At 48.5% G+C, this 19,955-nt stretch overlaps 1 protein-coding gene across 2 annotated transcripts in view; it reads left to right on the forward strand.

Moving 5' to 3' along the window:
- FBXW4 (F-box and WD repeat domain containing 4) overlaps positions 1–19,955 on the forward strand; it is an 84,000-nt gene that overhangs the window by 59,887 nt on the left and 4,158 nt on the right. The window contains exons 6-9 of one of the 2 annotated variants that reach the window (XM_080911350.1): positions 7,395–7,460; positions 18,068–18,208; positions 18,487–18,628; positions 18,864–19,518. In XM_080911350.1, the coding sequence (XP_080767476.1) occupies positions 7,395–7,460; positions 18,068–18,208; positions 18,487–18,628; positions 18,864–18,983 (469 nt within the window). In that variant the 3' untranslated portion in view covers positions 18,984–19,518. Of the gene's footprint in view, positions 1–7,394; positions 7,461–18,067; positions 18,209–18,486; positions 18,629–18,863; positions 19,519–19,955 lie in introns of those variants that run through there. The other variant, XM_080911351.1, reaches the window with a different exon arrangement.

Raw genomic sequence — 19,955 nt, forward strand, 5'->3', positions numbered from 1 at the left:
AGGAACATGATTCATTTCTCTGCGTATTCAAATCTTTGCTATCCTTCTGTATGGAACATTTTACTCTGGACCTCTTCTGGGTTCTGTTCTTGTTACTTCCTGTTGGTTTGTTAGACTGTTCTTAGGTGTTCCATAGTTTTTCATACTTTTTTGTGACTCCTATTTAGTAACATGTCCCATTGGTTGTAACAGTAACATTCGTGGGTGCTACTGTATTCTATGTGCTAAATAGAATACAGTATTCTGTATCCTTGCAACAAGGTTTTGACCTTTCTTCATCCCCATTGCACAGATGGAGAAACTAGGTTTGCTTGTTTATCTTTCACTATGGTCATGGACTAGCTCAGCTGTGATCACTCCAGAAAGAAAAGAGGTTCATTTTGATTGACATTTCTGGGAGCTCCAGAAATGGTTGAGGCCATGTCTGGTGACGGCCTTCATGCTGGCAGAGTTCTGAGGTAGTGCATGAAGCATATAGCAAGAGACCAGAAACACATTCCTTTTTCTTACTCCCTTTCTTTATCTAGCTCTGACCTTCTAGACATCATCCTTCCCTGATTCGGACGGCTAGAGAGGCGTGTATCAATGTGAGTGACTGAGATAGTAGTTCCAGACTTCTGTAGCAGTGGGCAGCAGGAGTCAGTCTTGCCTCCTGCTAGCCAGGGCCAACTTAAGAGAAGAAGCTAATGGAGCAACTCTAGACATGGCCTGTTTAGTTTTGTGTTTGAGGCTATATATCCCTACCTGGTCTGGGATTTGCAAGTAGACCAGGCTGACCTCAAACTCAGAGATCTGTTTGCCTCTCCCTACCAAGTTCTGGGATTAAAGGTGTGCACTGTCTCTCTCCGGCTTTCTTGCCTGGCTTTGGGTATTGGTCAGTCCTGATGCTTCAGCTAAGGTACATGGAAGCTGCTGCCGACAGACACTGCCCACCTGTTCTTGGCCATGAAGCTTGAACAAGAGCATCTAGGTGTTGTCTTTTCTTACAAAAGCTAATGTGTTTTTCCCTTTTAAATGTGTTTGTTTGTTTCTGAGGTAGGGCCTCACTATGTAGCTCTGGCTGTCCTGTAACTCACTACTTAGACCAGGCTGGTCTTGAACTCAGTTATCAGTTTACCTCTGCTTCCTGAGTGCTGTGATTACAGATGTGAGCCATCACTTCCAGCTGTGTTCTCCTCTTTTAAAAGCAACACTTGTTAAAGAATATCTGAAATAGGGCAGGAGAGATGGCTCAGTGGTTAAGAGCACTGACTGCTTTTGCAGAGGTCCAGAGTTCAAATCCCAGTGACCACATGGTGGCTCACAACCATCTGTAATGAGATCTGATGCCCCCTCTTCTAGTGTCTCTGAAGACAGAGACAGTGTATTTATATATAATAAGCAAATCTTTAAAAATCCAAATAATAATTTTAAAAAAGAATATCTGAGATAATAAAACTTGGGAAGAATTGCTTATTATTGTGTTGCCCAGGCATAGTCTCCTTAGCATTGTAGTGTGTTTCCTTTTTAAATCCTTGGAGCAATGTCATTTGTGCCCTGCTTTCTCTCACACATAAGCATCTACTGTACCTTTTTGGATATTGTGTTTAACTTACGTTTTTGGTCTTGACCCCTTGAAGGCAAAGCATGCCCTTTTCTAATTAACCAGCCATCCATGGGGTTGGCTAAAACTCTTCTTAAAAAATTATCCTTGTTGTTATCATTGTGTATTGTGTATATCTGTGTGTAAGTGTGCAAATGGCGTGTGTATGTGTGTGTGTGTGTGTATGTGTGTGTGTGTGTATGTGTGTGTGTGTGTGTGTGTATGTGTATGTGTGTGTGTGTGTGTGTGTGTGTGTGTGTGTGTGTGTGTGTGTGTGTAGTTGTCAGAAGACAACGTTCAGGAGTCTGTTCTCTCTCCCTCCGTTCGGCAGGATCTTCTGTGCACTTCACGCTGGCTGGCCCGTGAGCATTCTTGTGGTTCTCTTGTCTCTACCTCACATAGGAATGAATGCTGGGATTAGAGATGTGGGTCACTGCATCCAGACTTTCAGTTGGTTCCAGGGATGGAGCTCAGGTTGCCAGGCACGTTCAGCCATCTTGCTTGCCCAAAGTGGCTGAACTTGTGAGTTCTTCTGTCTTCACTCTCTTTCCGAAGTTATTCCAGTTTCTGTATGAAACAGATCTTGTTTATTTGCCTTAAACTTCACTCAGACAGCTGACAATCCTTTTTGTTTTATTTCCTCCAGTCTGATGAACAAAGTTGTGTTTCTTTCTCTGGACACTGCCCTCCTCCTCCCTCCTAGACACGCTGCTCTGGACAGTAGACTTGCTAGTGTGCTCCCAGCCTCCACCGCAGGCAATGGATGCTTCCCCGGCTGTAGGTGGGCATGTGTGCTAAAAAGACCTCCCCCCACTGACCTCTCCCAGACAGTCTCTCTCTCTCTCTCTGTCGACCAGGCTTCTCTCTTGATGGCAGCACAGGCACCTCACATTCACCTGTCTCCAGCCGCCATCTTTCCCTTCTTGACTTCTGTTGACCTCCTGTGACCACTTCACTGGTCCTGTCTGCAATGCTGTCACTCCAGCTCCTGCTTCCCCTCGCTGAGTGAGTCTGTGTGACCTTCGCACTGCATTCATGCTTTGGGACTTACGCTGTAATGATGTCATGGTGGAGGTTAGCAGATGGTGGCAAAGCAATGAGACCTGACATGTTCTAATGACTCCCTCCTTCCCACCCTTACTGGCCAGGCCGGTGGAGGGGCAGCAGTTTCCTTGAAGTATTTAAGGAGGGGGCCAAGGGGACTCGGGGTGGGGCCCAGGTGCCTGTGAGGCCCGTGACCTTTGCTGCTATGATACCACTGCTTCACAAGCAGGGCGGCTCGGGAGCCCACTTGCAGCCCATCAAAAATTGATTTAATTGCAATTTTTCCTCCAATTAGGAGCACTGGAGCCTGACTAATTGGAGTAATAGAGAGTAATAAGGCTCAGATAAAAAGCCTTCCTCGGCTTCCTTTGTATCTTGTGTCAGTGCCTGTCAGAGGTCAGAGAGCTTGCATATTCTATTAGGCAGCCTGGCCTTCATTTGTACAAATTAGTTTACCCAACAGTAATTAAAATGCCAATGCGGGTTGAAGAGAACTGAATACACTTGATGGGCATGCTGGTGAATGATGTGACAGCTCTGGTGGCCTCCCTTGCCAAAGTGTGTCAGCCTGGGCCCAGGCTGCTGGGGCCTAGTCCAGTAGGGCGGCTCTGGCCAGCCCCAGGCACAGCTGCTGAGCACAGCCACTTCTGCTGCCCGTCTGGGGCCAGGCTTTTTCCTCCTCCAGGTACAATCATTTGTTCAACTTGTTGATTCATTCACAGCATCGTTCAAGAAGCTTTTGAGACTTCACTAGACTTCACTACATGCTGGGAGCCCAAACAAAATTAACTTGAAACCTATCTCCTGTGGAAGTTTGTGGGTAATAGAATGGATTTGGGATTAAGAGGGCCAGCTCTAATACGGCTACTCATCGCTGAGCTGAGTAAGAAGCAACTCTTATTGCCTCCCTGAGCTTCCTGGTCTGTGGGAAAATGGTACTAATGTACTTACTCATCACTTGACACATAGTAGGTGCTCAATAAACTGCAGTTCTGGATGCTGATGCACTCATACGCTTGGGAGGCAGGAGGAGGAGGACTTGAGAGTTCAAGGCTGATCGGGGCCACATACAAAGACCCTGTGTCTGTGAGGGACTAGATCTAGTACCCATCCCTTAATCAATACCAAAATCTTCACATGTTCAAATCCCCTCCTAAATAAATGCACAGAAGGCAGCAGGTATCCTGTGATCCCAGCACGGAGGGGTCAGAAGCAGGACACCAGACACAATAAATTTGATGCTACCCTGAGCTTCATAGTGAGTTCCCTGTCGGCTCTCACAAACAAACCAAAATAAAGGGGCTGGAAAGATGGCTCTGTGATTAAGAAACACTCACTGCTTTAGCAGGGGACCAGGGCTTGGTTCTCAACCCCAATAGCCCAGTTTATAACCGTCTGTAACTCTGGTTCCAGAGTTGTCTTAGTCAGGGTTTCCATTGCTGTGAAGGGACACCATGACCATGGCAACTCTTAGAAAGGACATTTTACTGGGGTGGCTTACAGTTCAGAGGCTTGGCCCATTATTGTCATGGTGGGAGAGAGACATGGGGGCAAGCAGCTTAACATACAGGCAGACATGCTGGAGAGGTGGCTAAGAGTTCTGCATCTGGATCCACAGACAGTGGGAAGAGAATGCGACACACTAGGCTTGAGCCCACCCCTTGACACACTTCTCTAACAAGGCTTCATCTACTCCAACAAGGCCATACCTTCCAAAAGTGCCAGTTCCTATGAACCTGCAAGGGTTAACGACCCTTCTCATCCTCCATCTTTCTGAATTTTCTTTCTATTCTTTGTCTTGCATAGAGGATCCCCAGCTTTCCTAGTGTCTTTCTTGATTGGATGCCTGTGTGTCCAACTTGCACCTTATGGCCTCTGATGTCAAGCTTGCCTAAGGTGCATAGTCACTGGCAAGTTGAGGATCTGGACAAGGGCTGAGAAAGGACAAGAAATTTTAGGCTGACTAATGGCCGTGGCTTTGTGATTAAAAAGTATAGCTTATGGAGTCTGAGGGTCTTGTTACTCCCCACCCATGGATACCTGTCGTATGTTGTTCAGATTTTAGTCTTTGATGGTTTGGGACATACTCCTTTAAGAAGCAGAAGGACCATCCTCACCCCTGTGCGATTGGCTTTAAACTCTGGGAGGCCCTTTCTGGTCAGTTTCATGGTTCTGTATTGAGTGCCCTTTGAGCTAAGCACTGTACTAGACTGGAATATATGTGGGGAATCTCTTAAGAGGAGCCATGGAAGGAATGTATGTGCTTCATTTCATTGGTGAGGACTTGAACAGGCTTAGCATAGAAACCAGAATCGGGAAAACTGGAGCAAATCAAGCACACGTTAGGCTGACCCCAAGCCGGCAAGAGATCAGGACAAACTTTACATTTGGGAGCAAGGGCTGTGGAGCTTAGAGAACTGGGCGGTGAAACCCCACCCCATCTCCCTTTCAAAACTCCTATCCAGTCAGTGCTGGGGAGGTGCTGCGCATTGGCGGCTCTTGGTTGGGCCCAGGCTCATTGGCTTTTAGCATCTACCTTCAAATGTGGGTAATCAGTGGCTTTTGCCACGTTCTTCATAATGACCGCAGGCACTGGGCAGAAGACAGGCACAGAGCATGCCCACAGCAGTGGGGAGGAGCTCAGGAAGCCTGGGACTGCATCTATAGCTAGCTCGGTTCCTTGATGCCCAGGCAGTCCCCTGGATTAGGCTTGTGGCTGAACTGACCAGTCTGTCTGTAGGCTGTGGTTCACATGACTTTGTTATTAAACTCCTAGGCCCTCCTAAGTGCCAGAAAGACATTCTAGCTTCACAGCTCCTAGGCAAAGGGGAGAGGACAGGGTCGGGAAAGCTTTTATAGGTGCTCTGTCCAGGTAATTAAAGATGAGAAGGGGCCTTCTTGGTGACAGATGGTCAGGGACAGGGGTGGGGTGGGTGGGGGCTGGGGGGGTAGGGGTGGAGAGGCGGGCCAAGCAAAGGACTGGAGTCCCTGGGAAGGGTTTGTATCTTCCTTTGCCCCTACCCCACCTGCTGGGAGGTCAGGGCTGCCGGAGTGGCAGGGATTAACTTCTAGGCTCCTCCCCCATCTTTCTCTATTGATTTACCTTGAGGCTAATTTAGGCCTGTGGCCAAGAGGCCTTGAGAGACTTCCTTAAGAGAAGCCTGTGTCTGCGCTGGCGCCCTTCACCTGGCCTCAACTCCTCAAAAGTCTGGAGAGCCCAATTGCCTGCTCCAATGATTTCCAAGTAGCTATTATGTTTCCAACCCAAGGTAATTGGCTTTACCAGTTATTAATGGATTACACTAAGGAGAAAACTGTAGGAGGAGGGAGGCGAGGGCAACACCTCCTGACTCTAGTTTGGTTCCTTGGTGTCCAGTAGCTTGGTGTCCAGTAGCTTGCCTGGCACTGCCACTTTAAGGTAAAATGGCTGCTGACAGTCGATGAAGAGGAAGTTGGGATGCTGTCATAATCCTGGAGGAAGCTTTGGCTTGAGGCATGAGACTCGTCCCTGGATGTCTTGTCTGGCCTTGTTTCAGTTTGGAGATGACAGGTGGGCACTAGTCTACAGTTTTGGGAGTTAAACCAGCTAGTGCCTGCCCAGACATTTTCCTCAACAGCAACTGGTAGCTAGCTCCTCAGCAGCTCACCGTGGCAGGCACTGCCTTCTTCAGAACCTTCTCTGTAGAACTCTACCTCCCACTGACATGCTGGGTACAGGTGCCGGGCAGTGCGGCCCAATGGGCTGCTTGCCTGCTCGGTTGAGGTATCACTAATGTATCCAGTCTTCCTTCCCCAGTGCCTTTAACCTTACTGATTGACATTAGGTTTCTTAAGGCTTCCCCTCCTGCCCTACCCAAGTGATATGCCAAAGGTCTACTCTAGCTCCTATGTTCAAGCTCTCATCCTACTGTTGTGGCTCATCCTTCCCACAGTGCTTGAGCCTCGGTATGCATGAGACCACACAGCCTGCCTATGCTGATCATTCTAAGAGACTCTGGAAATTGTGTGTTCTTTCTCACCTGCCTGTTGGCAGTGTCCACACTACCCTAAGAGACTCTTCCCAGCTCATATCTCACTCCTCAGCAGGCCTGGCTCCTTGGCCCTGTTCCTTGAAAGCTATAATATACTCTTGGAGATGTGCTTACTTTCTCTATTTACCTTGTGTTTGTCAGAGTCTTCCGATTATTTGGGGTCGGGGTTAAGATGGGATTTCTCCTTTATAAACTAGCCCGAGTTTTGGTCTCAAACTCAAGAGATTCACCTACCTCTGCCTCCTTAGTGCTGGGATTAAAGGCATACCCCTCCATGCCTGGTTTTTCAACTCCTGGAAAGTGTCCAGCTGATTGGGGTGTCACTGGTCAGTCCCAGTAGGATGTTCCTAGGAGAGGTCTCACAGCACTGAGCTCTCAAGTCTCATGCAGGTACATTCTCATAAGCTCACACTGCCTTGGGCTCAGAGCTGCCCATGCAGAAGTCTTCTGCTTCTGTGGTCAGAGGTGACATGTCCCGGTCCAAAGAGCAAGCTCATTCATGGTTGAAGCTGCACCGCCTCTAGTCAGAAAGCCTTGGGAGGTTGCACCCCTTCTTTGAATCACACCAAGTTGTCTTAAGAGACTTCTGTGATACTTCCTCATTCTCTCTCAATGTTTCTTTTTCTGGCTTAACCTCATGATCCCTGGGCAAAGAGCCCAGCATTTCTAATGTGTAGCCATTTCCGCCACAAGTTCTGACAAGCCAGCTCTAACTCTGTTCTCCTTTTGTTTGGCAGCTCCTTTGTGACTGGAACAGCTTGTTGTGGGCACTTCTCACCTCTGAGAATCTGGGACCTCAACAGGTAAGAGATTCCTAAGCCCACAGTGGCTTTCAGTGGGGGCAGGGCTAAGGCAGCTGGGAGACAAAAGAGGAGCTAGCTAACCAGCCCCTGCCTCAGTTAGCCTGGTGGTACCAGAAGAGGCAGGAGAAATTTCACCTGCAACCCACCAACAGCTGCAGTGCATTTCTTGGGGAGTTATTTAAGGTTAGCTTGAGGAGGCCCTTGAGACCTCCTGGAACAGGAGTATGCTCACCTACAATAGATAGGAACTACTTGGATTTAATATATTTTCTGAGGCGTTCCTAGCTGTGCTATTTATCCTTGGATGGGAATTTTTATACCATAAAAAATTTCAGTGGTGGCCTACAGAACCCATAAAATAATTGTGTAGGATGATTAAAATAGAACCATGTTTTATTCACAGTTCTCCAGTCAGCAAGTTTAATGTATTCTCTTTGATTGTCTGGTATTCTGTTTTAGTTTTGTTAGTTTTTTTCAACCACAACTTTTATTTTGAAATAATTCTATATTCATAGGATGTTAGGAAGAGATCAGAGGGGTACATGAATAACATTTATATAATATAGTGTCAGAAGCAGAGGATGGGCAGTGGACTCCCACAGCCCTTTTTCTGTGTCTACCACCACAGTCAAGATAGAGATGCCTCAGACACCCTTCACAGTCGAATCTGCGTCTTCTCTAACACCTATGACCACTTAGATGCCCTCTGCCTCTAATTTTGTTATTTTGAAGATACGCTGAAAGTGGAATCATGTAGTTTATCACCTTTTCAGAGTAGCTTTGTAATGCCAGGCGTGGTGGCACAGACCTTTGATCCAGCACAGGAAATACAGAGACAGGCGGATATTTATGAGTTCAAGGCCAGTCTGGTCTACAGAGTGAGTTCTAAGCCAGCCACACTACATAGTGAGACTTTGTCTCAGAAAAAAACAAAACAAAAAAATTAAAAGATTAGTTTTTTTTAAAAAAGAACTTAGCACATTGCAGTGAGACCTATAGACATGTTGTACATACATGTCAGTATCTCATTCCTTTTTATTTATTTATTTTAAATATTTATTTATTTTATGTATAGGAATACACTGTAGCTGTCATCAGACACACCAGAAGAGGGCATCAGATCCCATTACAGATGGTTGTAAGCCACCAGGTGGTTGCTGGGAATTGAACTCAGGACCTCTAGAAGAACAGTCAGTGCTCTTAACTGCTGAGCCATCTCTCCAGCCCTTCCTTTTTATTACTGAGTGTAGTCCATAGTCGTCCATAGAAGCACCAAAGTTTCCTTCTTCGTTGGAGAATTCACCCACTAAGGGACATATGAGTTGTTATGACCATTGTGCATAGGCTTTAAAGTGACCATGCACTTTCATTTCTCTGAGGCAAATGCCAAGGAAGACAACTGCTTAGACTTTTACTTACCAAACTTGTTTTGAAGCACATCTTTATTATTCTGTGTTTCCATCAGTAGGGTATAGGGTATCTGGTTTGCTTACATCTTGACCAGTTTTTTGATATTGTCACTTTTTTATTTTAGCTGTTCTAGTGTGACATTGTGATTTTTGTTTTTTTAATGATGCTGAACGTATGTTCATATGCTCATTTGCCATCTGTATATCCTATAGCAAAATGTCCCTGTCTGTGGCCTATTACATTGCTTTTCTACTGTCAGGTTTTAAGCTTTCTTTTTTTTTTAAAGCAAATTATTATTTTTTAAAATTTTTTTGAAGATTTATTTATTTTATGTAAATGAGTACACTGTCGCTGTCTTCAGACACACCAGAAGAGGGCAGCAGATCCCATTACAGATGGTTGTGAGCCACCATGTGGTTGCTGGGATTTGAACTCAGGACCTCTGGAAGAGCAGTCAGTGCTCTTAACCACTGAGCCATCTCTCCAGCCCGCAAATTATTATTTTATAAAAGATTTATTTATTATATATAAGTACATTGTAGCTGTCTTCAGATACACCAGAAGAGGGCATCAGATCCATTACAGATGGCTGTGAGCCACCATGTGGGATTTGAACTCAGAACTTCTGGAAGAGCAGTCGGTGCTCCTAACCACTGAACCATCTGTCCAGCCCAGTTTTGAGCTTTCTGTAGTCTAGAATTAGTCCTTCAAATATGTGATTTACAAATATCTTCTATACCTTATCTTTTGTCCTTTTAATTTAATGTCTTCTGTTGAACAAATTTTAAACTAAGAAACATTTTCAGTATTTATGTGTGTTTTGCCTACATGCATTTGTTTGTGTACTGCATGTTTGCTTGGTGTCTGTGGAGTCCCCTGCATTCAGATTTGTTGACAACAATGCCACCAACTCATAAGACAATACTCAAAAGTAGAAGGAAGGCTTGTGTGTGCCTGGGACCATTTTACAATGAAAGAGCCTTTCCCGGGAATGCTGAGCGGATTTTCCCTCACATCCAATTGTCAAGACTATGTTCTAGTCTCATCCTAAAACAAACCCTGGCAAGATGCAAGGAAGGAGCCACTGTGCTCTGTTTGTCCCTTTGGCTCGAGAGAAGAGCCAGCTTCCCCTAGACATACAGCAGTACTGGCAGAGAGGAAGGCAGGTGTTGCAGAATCAGGGTTTGGTTAACAGGAAGGAACATGAGGTCAGCGGTGCCCTATGGAGTTGACCTCATGCTGGTTCCAGGATCATTTTTACCTTAAAGTTTCTGATTCAGTCCCCCTGAACACTGAGCAGTCCAAGTGTGGTCTCATGGAAGATGCTGTTCCCTCCCTCACTTCAGATCTGCTTTTGTCAATGCAGTGAGTGGTCACAGCACTCACTGTGAGTTTAGCTACAGCTTCTAGGGCTGCCGTGGTTTTTTCTGTCCTGGGGCTGTTGACATCCTGCGCTGTAGAATTTGTTCTCATGCATTCAATCTGTAGAACTGCCACCAGCCCTTTGCACTGTCCTTACGGCTGAGGCAAGAGGAGCTCTTACAGGGCTGTGTGCTGAAAGAAATAGGGGCTTAGAAGCGCTGGCTGTGTGGCCTGACAGGCTCCCATTCAAAACTGTACTGTCAACTCACCAGCCTCATCTAGGATGTCTCTGAACTTTACAGTGGGGATTGAAAAATGAGAATTCATTGTTCCCAACTACCAGAGTAGATATTATTGAATAACTGTGAAAAATGCCCCCATTGTCTGAATCCTACATCCTTTGCTTTCTCCACAGTACCAAAGAGTTGCTGTGGACCTCACCTCTCAATTCTCAGAATACCTGTGGCCCCTGGCCAGTATAGAGAGAATTGCACCCCACAGCACAGAGGGTCTTGCCAGTAGGGTTGTGGTCCAGGGATGGACTTTTGTGCTAGAAGTTTTAGTCAGTCATTCAGCTGAAGCTCATGGCCATCACATTCTCTGCCTTGGCCCAGGTCACGGATGGTGGCCTGGGTATACCATCATAGACTTGAGGCATCTCAACTGGATGCTTTGGAGGGACTAGGGTCAGGATGGTGTTTGAAGGGGCTGGCTCTTTGAATGCCATTCTCATGAAATCTCTAGATGTCATCAACCCCAAATACTGACACTGTCCTTAACTCCAGAGGAACCCAAATAAGAATGGGCACAAGACACCTAAAGTCTCTGGTTGCCCTGGAACCAAATAAGTTATTGTTACTGTATTCTCTTGCCAGCTTCTAGGCTCTCTCTGTGACTGGGCCACCCTAGTATCTAGCCCCAGACTGCCCTCATCACTCATGGGAGGAGCCAGACCTTGTGCAAACATCTGCCCTGTATCCAGAACTGTGCATATCTTGGAGAGCTGAGCAGGGCAGGGGGTGAGGAGATGCCCTGGTGGGGGAAATGGATGGTAAGGACAGCTCTGAAGCTGTCTTTCCTAAAGAAGCCCCAGCAGATAATAAAGCCATGTAGAAAACAGGATTAAGGTAATGAACAGGCAGGACCAAGTTTGATCTTTCAATAACACCAAAGCCTGACTGACAGGCAATCTGCAAGGTGGAGTGGCATTGCTGGCAGGACGCTGGCTGGGCGGAATGCGGCACCGGCTGGATGCTTTGCTTTTAACCTGTCACCACCGAAACCTGAGCACAGCCTGAATTTTCTTTTATGTGTGTGCTGACTTGGGGGGGTGGGGGGTGTAGCTCTCAGCATCTGGGCTGCCCTTAGGTGATGGTGGAGGCCGGGACACCCAGGAGGTGCAGCCAACCCACTGGGCACCAGTTCTGTCACCTTTAGAGCTGTCACCACATTCATCCCTCAGGTACCCATCACTGTTCAGAATGACCACGCAGTCCTTTCAGGGTACCCAGGGGCTACGCAGGGAGGAGGGGTGAGGAAGGTGTTGTCTGGAGCTTGCCTGTTGCATGTATTTCCTTTTCAGCCTTTTCCTCCATTGGAACAAGGAGAGGGAATTTCCAGTGAGGAAGTTGGGCCTTTTCTTCCTCACAGCATAGCTGCAAGGTGCACAGGACTCAATTTCTGATAGTCTTCAGGCCCAGTACTCAATTTTCAGTTACCGACACCTAATGACGGCCAGCCACTGAAGCAGTCTCGTTAGGCTCTAAGGAACTATGCCAAAGCCATCCTATTCCTTAGCTTGAGGCCTGGAGAAATCAGAGTGTACTTTGTGTCTTCTGTCTGCATTTCAACAAGGCACTTGGCTAGTCCCTGGGGGTGCACATATATATCTCTAGCTACTGGAGGCCGTAGTAGGTCTGAGTGGCCTGACATCACCTTCTACGACTGACTCTGCTGTTGCCACAGGACTTGCATTCTCTACCAAGGGGCATTTGAGCTGGCTGCACTTAGCATTGGTCCCTAAGAGCAGAGCACTCAGGGTTCCCTGGCTGGGACAGGTAAGCTACAGGATGGAGGAGTCTATGACTCTGGACCGGAAGGTGTCACAGTGGGTACAACCCTCAGCCCTAAGCCATCCTGGGGTCTGTGAGGTGGGAAAGCAGGTAGGGGCTTTTGGTGACTTCACTGATCCAAAGGCATTGAGCCTCTGGGTATTCCACCTTGCAGGTATGTGTTCACATGTCCCTACAAACCCTTTATCTCTGTTCCGAGGCTGGGGCCACCACTGTTCTGTGTTATGCTTTCATTTCTATATGAAGCTACCAAATCTCTTCTCCACAGGGAAAGGGCAGGGTGGGTTTTCCACCCACTTAGGCTTTGCTCAGGACCACTCCATACTGGAACCAGTCTCTGCCTAAGGAAACCTCTTAGGCACTAGTACTGTCCCCTCATGAAGCTGTCTGTCCTGATCTGTCCCCATGGCTTCTATTGAGTACTGAGTTGGCATTGTAAGGGCTACCTGGCCAGCCCCAAGTATGCTGGGAATGGAGCTTCAGCTTGTGCTAAACACAGGTGATGATACAGGCTAATGACAGAACAGAGGGTCACATGGATGCAGTGCTGAGGACATCATGCATGCCCCCACTCCACCCAGATGTGGCTTTGTCTGGCCTGGCCTTCCTCTCCCCTGCCCCGCCCTGTGCAGGGGCCTGGCCTTCAGTCAGGTTGATTACGGGACTGCCCCTCTTGAAAGTACCTGCCTTCCCCTTTAAAGTCTCACTGACAGCTTCTCATTCTCTCCTTTCTTTACTTATTTAAGGAACCCTGTAATTTCTTATTCTTTCTCCCCCCTTGGTTTTGCTTTCTTGTCCCCTCTGTCCCCCTCAACTCTTTGAAATTGGCTCTCTGCCTGCTGACACCAAACTGATACTTTGCGTTTCACTTCTCCTTATCCCTTTATGGCAACAGATGTTGAAATTTTGTATCCTTTTATCTGCCCGGCTGCCCTTTCCTGTAATTATGTCGCCTTGTTAGCAGTACAAAGTGGGCTGCCTGGCCTTTGAGCCATTGTGTCTGAACACGTGTGCTCTGGTGGGTGCTGGAGGGGATGCATGCTCACACACATACATGTGACAGACGCTCTGCCTTCTCATACCTGATGTTGCAGGGACGGAAACTTCAGCATCATCTCTTTATCCTCACTTTATCTCCACTGTATCTTCATCTCCACTGTTACATTTGGAATCTGGGGCAAGTGCTCAGTGTGCAAAAGAATCTTGTCACTGAGCCTGATAACTTGAGTTTGATTCCCAGAACTGACAGGGCAAGAGATAACTGAGTCCTTTAAATCGCCCTGACTTCAAAAATATACCATGGCATCTGCAACCTATCAAAGAAACATCTGAATCTTTTACTCCCATAGAGGACCAGACCCTTAGGCACCCATGATTTACAGAGGCCTGCAGAGCACAAATGAGGGCCTGAAGCTGGACCTTGTGTCTACTGGGGCAGGGCAACTGTGGGACTGGACAGATTGTATCTACAGTACTATAAGACAGAAAGGTAGGGAAAGCCACCAGCAAGAGTGTACAGTATATACAGTAGAGCAGGCAGGCCCGACTCTTTGGTTTTGACTTCTGTTTACCAGGTGTAGCCTTGGCTTATTCTTCTGTAAAGTGGCGTTAAGAGACTCTGGGCCTGTTCTAAGGACTATATGAGCCAATGTATATGAAGCACTCAGTGTAGTGCCTCCCAGATGCAGGGACTCAACCATGTGAGCTGCTATGAAGGTAGTAGCTACTCGCCACCTAAAACCTATATTCACCTCCGTTCCTCTCAGGATACTAGGCCGGTTTTGCAGCTCAGCCTACCTCCTAGATTGTTTTCTTGGTGTGTACCTTGAAGGTATTTCCTCTGTAGCTTTGGCTTCTTTATTCATAACCTGAGGGCTGATCTGAGACTACTACTCTGCCCCAAAGCCTCATAGTGTTCTGTGGCAGGTAGGGATGTGCATCCATGGGCCCCTGTGGCCTGGATGCCAGAGACTGTGACATGTCCCCTCACACTGCCAAGCCTCATCGTCTCTGTCATTGCCTTCCCCTTTCATTGCCTGTCACAATCCCGTCACTAACTGAAGAATCACTCATTCCCCTTACCCCAAATGAGTTTTCCTCATAGTTTTTTTTAACCTCTCTGTTTGTTGAGTGTAAAGTTAGACTTCTCTTCCTCACTGGACTGAGTACTCAGAGGGGGGACTGTTTATCCTTTATATATAGTGCAGCTCACATTGCTGTAATTTCTGCCAAAGCATGATACTCTGCATAGAGAGGGTGCTTGGTTAATTGTTTAGGGAGGGATTGAAAAGGAAGAATTACTTTCTTTAGTGATCTCTGGGCCTGATGTAACTTCCAGGCCATTTGCCCTTGGAGAGAGGAAGTAAAGTCTTGTTCTGCTCCACCACTGCTACAGTTCAGGGTAGCACATGCCAGATGGAGTCCTGAGGCCCAAAGGGAGCACCGTCAGACATGATAATGTTAGAAGTAGCTGGAAAATGTAAGAGCCACAGGCATGCATCACTGTGGGCACTGGGAGCCTCAGAATATTTCTAGTACAAGAGGCCTGTGGTGAGTGTATGGGCCAGGGTGCGTGAACACTGGGTAAGAGTGAAGGAGCGTTGCTGGAGGGTGGTGGCAGCTGCATGCCTTTAATCCCAGCAGAGGCAAGTGGATCTCTGAGTTAGAAGCCAGTCTGGTCTACAGAGTGAGTTCCAGGTCAGTCAGGGCTGCACAGAGCCCCCCCCCCCCCTCCACAACCTACACACAAGAGAGTGAAACAACATTGTGTTTAAGACTCTGCAGAGTCCAGGTTGGGGGCAGGGAAATGCCTTAGTCAACTGTTATTTCATAGTTATTTAATTTCTTTCTCCTGGTCAGCTGAGTAGCCAGGACCAGAGACCTGCTTTGTGTTTTGAGAGGCTCCCCAGGGATGTGGTCCCACTTGGCTTGCTTTTTCCTGCCCAGGTACTAGAGCCTCGTAGAGGAAGCTGCAGAGGCTGTGCAGGGGAACTGGGCTCCTTCAGCTTGAATACTTAGCCTTGCCCCGTGGGCCGCCCATCTGTCTTTATCTTTACCTGGGTGGAGAGAGAATTGCTGGAGTCAAGCTCAGGAGGCTAGAGTGTGGAGGTCCCCAGCCTGCAGCAGCTCCTGGAGGCCTCGGCTTTGTCTACAAGAGCTGGAAGGGACTTTTTTGTCTGACTCTCTATAGTGACAAGCCCAGTTTTTGCTCTTGCCTTGGCCTGGGGCTCTGAGCTGCAGCCCTGTTCCCACACAAGTTGTGGGACAGCCAAGGTTCTGCACACACCACCCCCCTTTGCCCCCTACAGTGAGAAGCTGAGAAGCATTCTTAACATTCTTTCAAGAGAAAAGGGGTGAAATGTCTGAATTTGGGGGTCACCACGTTATACAAATTGCAATCTAATCGTTTTTACAAGAACGCACTTGCAGTGAGAACAGCAGCGCAGGAGGGGACGAAGCGCAGGCTGGAGGCTATTGTTGGCCAGCCTCCCCTCAGCAACAGCTATGCTACAGTTTTCTACAGAATTGGGCCTGGGGTGGGAACCTGAAGGGCCCATGGTGCCATTTCTGTTTGTTTTCCCAAATCAAAGCCCCAGCAGGGCTCCTGTGGCACTGCCGGGCCACTATTAGAAGAGACAGGGCATTTCCCAGAGCCTGGTGTGTCAGTTGATGCTCTGAACTTAACCATGCAGTGCTTTACAACAGAGCCTTGAGGGTCCTGAGCCTCAAGGCCAAACAAAGTGTATCTTTTTATTGGTGGTTTAAAGTGTGTGTGGCCACTTGAGAGTCCTAGAGAAAGTAAAGCAGAAACTTCTCAGGGTAGGCCAAGGGTCTCCTCCCCCAGGTCCCTTGGACTGTGCTGTATTGGGGGTTTCTTGAGCAGTGGACCTGGTCCAGATTAGTGGTTCAATCTGGATATGCCCCCTTTCGGTGCTGACCCCACCAGCAGTGGGTGCCCAGTTCTCATTCTCCCAGAATCCCAGCAACAGGGTGGGCAGATGGGGCTCCACTGGTCTCCACCCCTGCCCGGAGTCTTTCATCTTCTGTTTCAAACAAACATGAAATTACTTCCACAGATTAAAGGGGAGAGTTCCTCAGTCACTCCTTACAGCCTTACTAATGGAGTGGGCAGGCCCACAATCTGGACAGGGAGAATTGCAGAGTCCAACAGCTCCCACCTGGTGTACACAAATCCAAGTGTACCTTGAGATAGAGACTCCTCCCACCTCCCGTGGCTGTCATGGTTGGTAGTTGGCCTAGAAAGGCAGGGCCTCTCTGGGAGCAAGGCCCGGGGTCTACACCAGACATTGACCAGGGGGAGAAAATAGGAGTCCCTGGAAGACAACCTGTTTTTTTTTAATTTTAGTTTTTTTTTTTTTTTTTTTTTTTTTTCCAAGACAGGGTTTCTCTGTGTAAGAGCCCTGGAACTTACTTTGTAGCCCAGGCTATCCATGAACTCAGAGGTTCACCTGCGTCTGCCCCTTGAATGCTAGGATCAAAGATGTGTGCTACCACCACCCTGCTACAAGCCTATCTTTATCTCCCTAGGCCAGCACTGGGCCACTGCATACATCAATATCCCTGGGCACAGAGGTGCCCATCTGGGATGTAAGCATTCAGTGGACAGCAGTAGTGATCCTTAGAAGCCTTCAGTGTTCACAATGAAAGGCCACGTAGGTAAAGAGAGCCCCAGCCTTGTTCTTCAATACTTTGCAAAATGGTGGCTTTTGGGGGGAATAGGCCAGGTAAGAGTCTGAGTGATGGGAAGAGCATGGAGTTGAAGTCTACATTTAGACACATGGCTGGCAGCCTGGCCTGCTCCAAGCCTCTTACCTGAGCATCCCTGATGTGTCCATGGCCTTGTTTGTCCCGTTATACATGAAGGGAGGAGGGCCTTGATTCGGAGGCTGAGGCATTGGGCCTAGAGGGTGCCTCTTCATCACTCTCTCCAGACAGTCTGCACAAGCTCAATACATCCACCCATCCCCTTGCCACAAGGATTAGCTGGTGCACTTGATGTTGAGGGGCAGTTGCTAGGGCCAAGAGGCCCCCCTACGTGGTTGCTAGGGGTCTGGCATGGGGTGAGAGGTCTGCCCACTGCCGCGGTCACGGAGGGAATTACACAGTCACAAAGAAATTGTTCTTCTCAGTAATCTGTTCTCGGCCACCGGGTGGGGCAGCAGGCTGGAGCCCAGCAGGCTGGGGGCTGTGATCACAGAGGCGTGTTAGCCTTGGGCTGGGGGCCAGAGACCGAGAACACCAGGGACCAGCACACTAAGCTGCTTTCTCAGCTATTTCTGTCCCTGGACACAAAGGTGTTTACTTGTTTTAACATTTCCTAGGACTCTCCTCTCTCCCTTTGTGTGGTCTTTATCCCCAATAAGGTTTGAGCCCGAGATTACAGGCAAGAATTAAGGCACTGGACTCAGACAGCTCAGAACTGCATGACCTGCCAGATCAAGGGGTATAAAGTAACCGAGTGTGTGCTTCTGAGGGGGGCCGACCCCTTCTGCAAGACCCATTCATTGCCCCAGAGGGAGCAGGGGCCCGCATGCAGGTGTGATGGAGGAGGGCTGCTGCACTGCCCCACTGAGGCTTCAGCTGGGGGCTGGGATGCTGGGGGAGGGGTGGGCCATGTTGCTATTTGGAGATCCAGTGGCTCAGCATATTTTCCCTCAGCCCTCTTCTTCAGGGAGCACCCCCAGGTGCCAGCATGGCTCAGGTGGACAGCCTTCCACTGTCTGCCCTTCTTTTTTCTTTCAGTGGACAGCTGATCACACATCTGGGCAGTGACTTCCCCCCAGGGGCTGGGGTGTTGGATGTCATGTATGAGTCTCCCTCTACACTGCTGTCCTGTGGTTATGACACCTACGTTCGCTACTGGGACCTCCGCACAAGTACCCGGTGAGTGTGCTGGATGTGGAGGACACACAGGAGCCGTGCATGGGTGCGGCTTTTAGTTCTGAACCAGCCCAGGGCACAAACACTCCACGGCCGCAAGAACACAGATGAGGATGTGCTGCCTCTGTGGCCCAAGGCGCCATTTGGTTTGGTTGTTAAGAAATCTGGCGAGTCAGGCTTACTCGAGCCCTGGGGCTCCCTAACCTGTCTACCCCTGGAGAAGCTGGGCTGAAGGGCTCCCAAACCCTTCTGTGTCTGTATCACTCTCTCTTCCTGGACAGGAAATGTGTCATGGAGTGGGAGGAGCCTCATGACAGTACCTTCTACTGCCTACAGACAGATGGCAACCACCTGCTGGCCACAGGTTCCTCCTACTACGGTCTTGTGCGGCTGTGGGACCGACGCCAGCGGGCTTGCCTGCATGTAAGTGTCCCCCCCACCCCCCAGTGCCTGCATGTAAGTGTCCCCCCCACCCCCCAGTGTATGCCTCTGAGATATGAAGACTCATTGTGGGTTGCATCTGAGAGCGGGTGACGAGGACAAGGGTGTACCTAAAGCAAGCTGCAAGCGTTCTGCTTCAGGTCTGAACTCCTGAGTTAGGGCACCCCATCCCATCTCCCACCTGAGAAGTTCTCATCATTCCTGTGCCTCCTCACAGGCCTTCTCGTTGACATCGACCCCACTCAGCAGTCCTGTGTACTGCCTGCGGTTCACCACCAGGCATCTCTATGCCGCGCTGTCTTACAACCTCCACGTCTTAGACTTTCAAAACCCATGACAGACCATCCCAAAAACCATGTCAGCTACTCAGGGACCTCTCTTGCCTGGCAAGTGAAGTGATACCTTACTCCTCCTCCCAGCCCTGCTGAGCTCCTAGGTCTCTGGCCGCCATGCCCTGGCACCTGAAGCCCTGAGTCCTGGACACTGGGGCTGATTCTGACATGGGCCCTCCTGTGCCCTTAGGAGAGTGGACTTGAACTTAGGTGTAGGGCCAGGCCTGCCCCCAGCCCTTCACAGCACTGCTGCAGTCTGAAGAGTGAGGTGAGAGGCTCTCACCATCCTGGATAGAAAGAGATTTGCAGTTACTAGAACTTCTGGTACCAGCCGCCCCCTCAGTCAGATCGTAACTTTGGCCAACATCCTGGAGCTGGGGGAACCTATCTGAGGTACTACTAGTCTGGTTTTGCTTTGAAACTAAGAAAGGACAAAGGAAACTTGTCAGTTTGGGGTTCTGGGCTAGCTGTTCCTCAGGTCAGCTGTGGGAAACATGTTACCATTTTAATTTTTATAAAAATAAAATTTAATTGTTCACAAATCTGGTCCTTTGGTGGTTAGGTCATTTTTTAAAAAAAGATGTATTTATATATGAGTATACTGTAGCTGTCTTCAGACACACCAGATCCCATTAAAGATGGTTGTGAGCCACCAGCTGGGATTTGAACTCAGGACCTCTTGGAAGAGCAGTCAGTGCTCTTATGCACTGAGCCATTTCTCCAGCCCTGGTTAGGCTATTTTAAGAGGCTCTAGGAAAGCAGAGTATCTCACGTAAGCTCAGGAATGTGTACAGGGGAAGGGAAAAACCACAGCAGTGTCTCCAAGCACAAAAAGGTTTCTTCTGTCTCATTGAGGTGTAGACAAGGAACTGCCGGAGGGCTCTAGGATGCTGAGCAAGGTGACCTTTCACCTCTGCCCCACCACACACACCTTTGGCAATCCTGTAACCACAGTCTTTTAACCACAGTACCTTGAC

This window comes from Micromys minutus (assembly GCF_963924665.1).
Source record: "Micromys minutus genome assembly, chromosome: 2".
Lineage (NCBI taxonomy): Eukaryota > Metazoa > Chordata > Mammalia > Rodentia > Muridae > Micromys > Micromys minutus.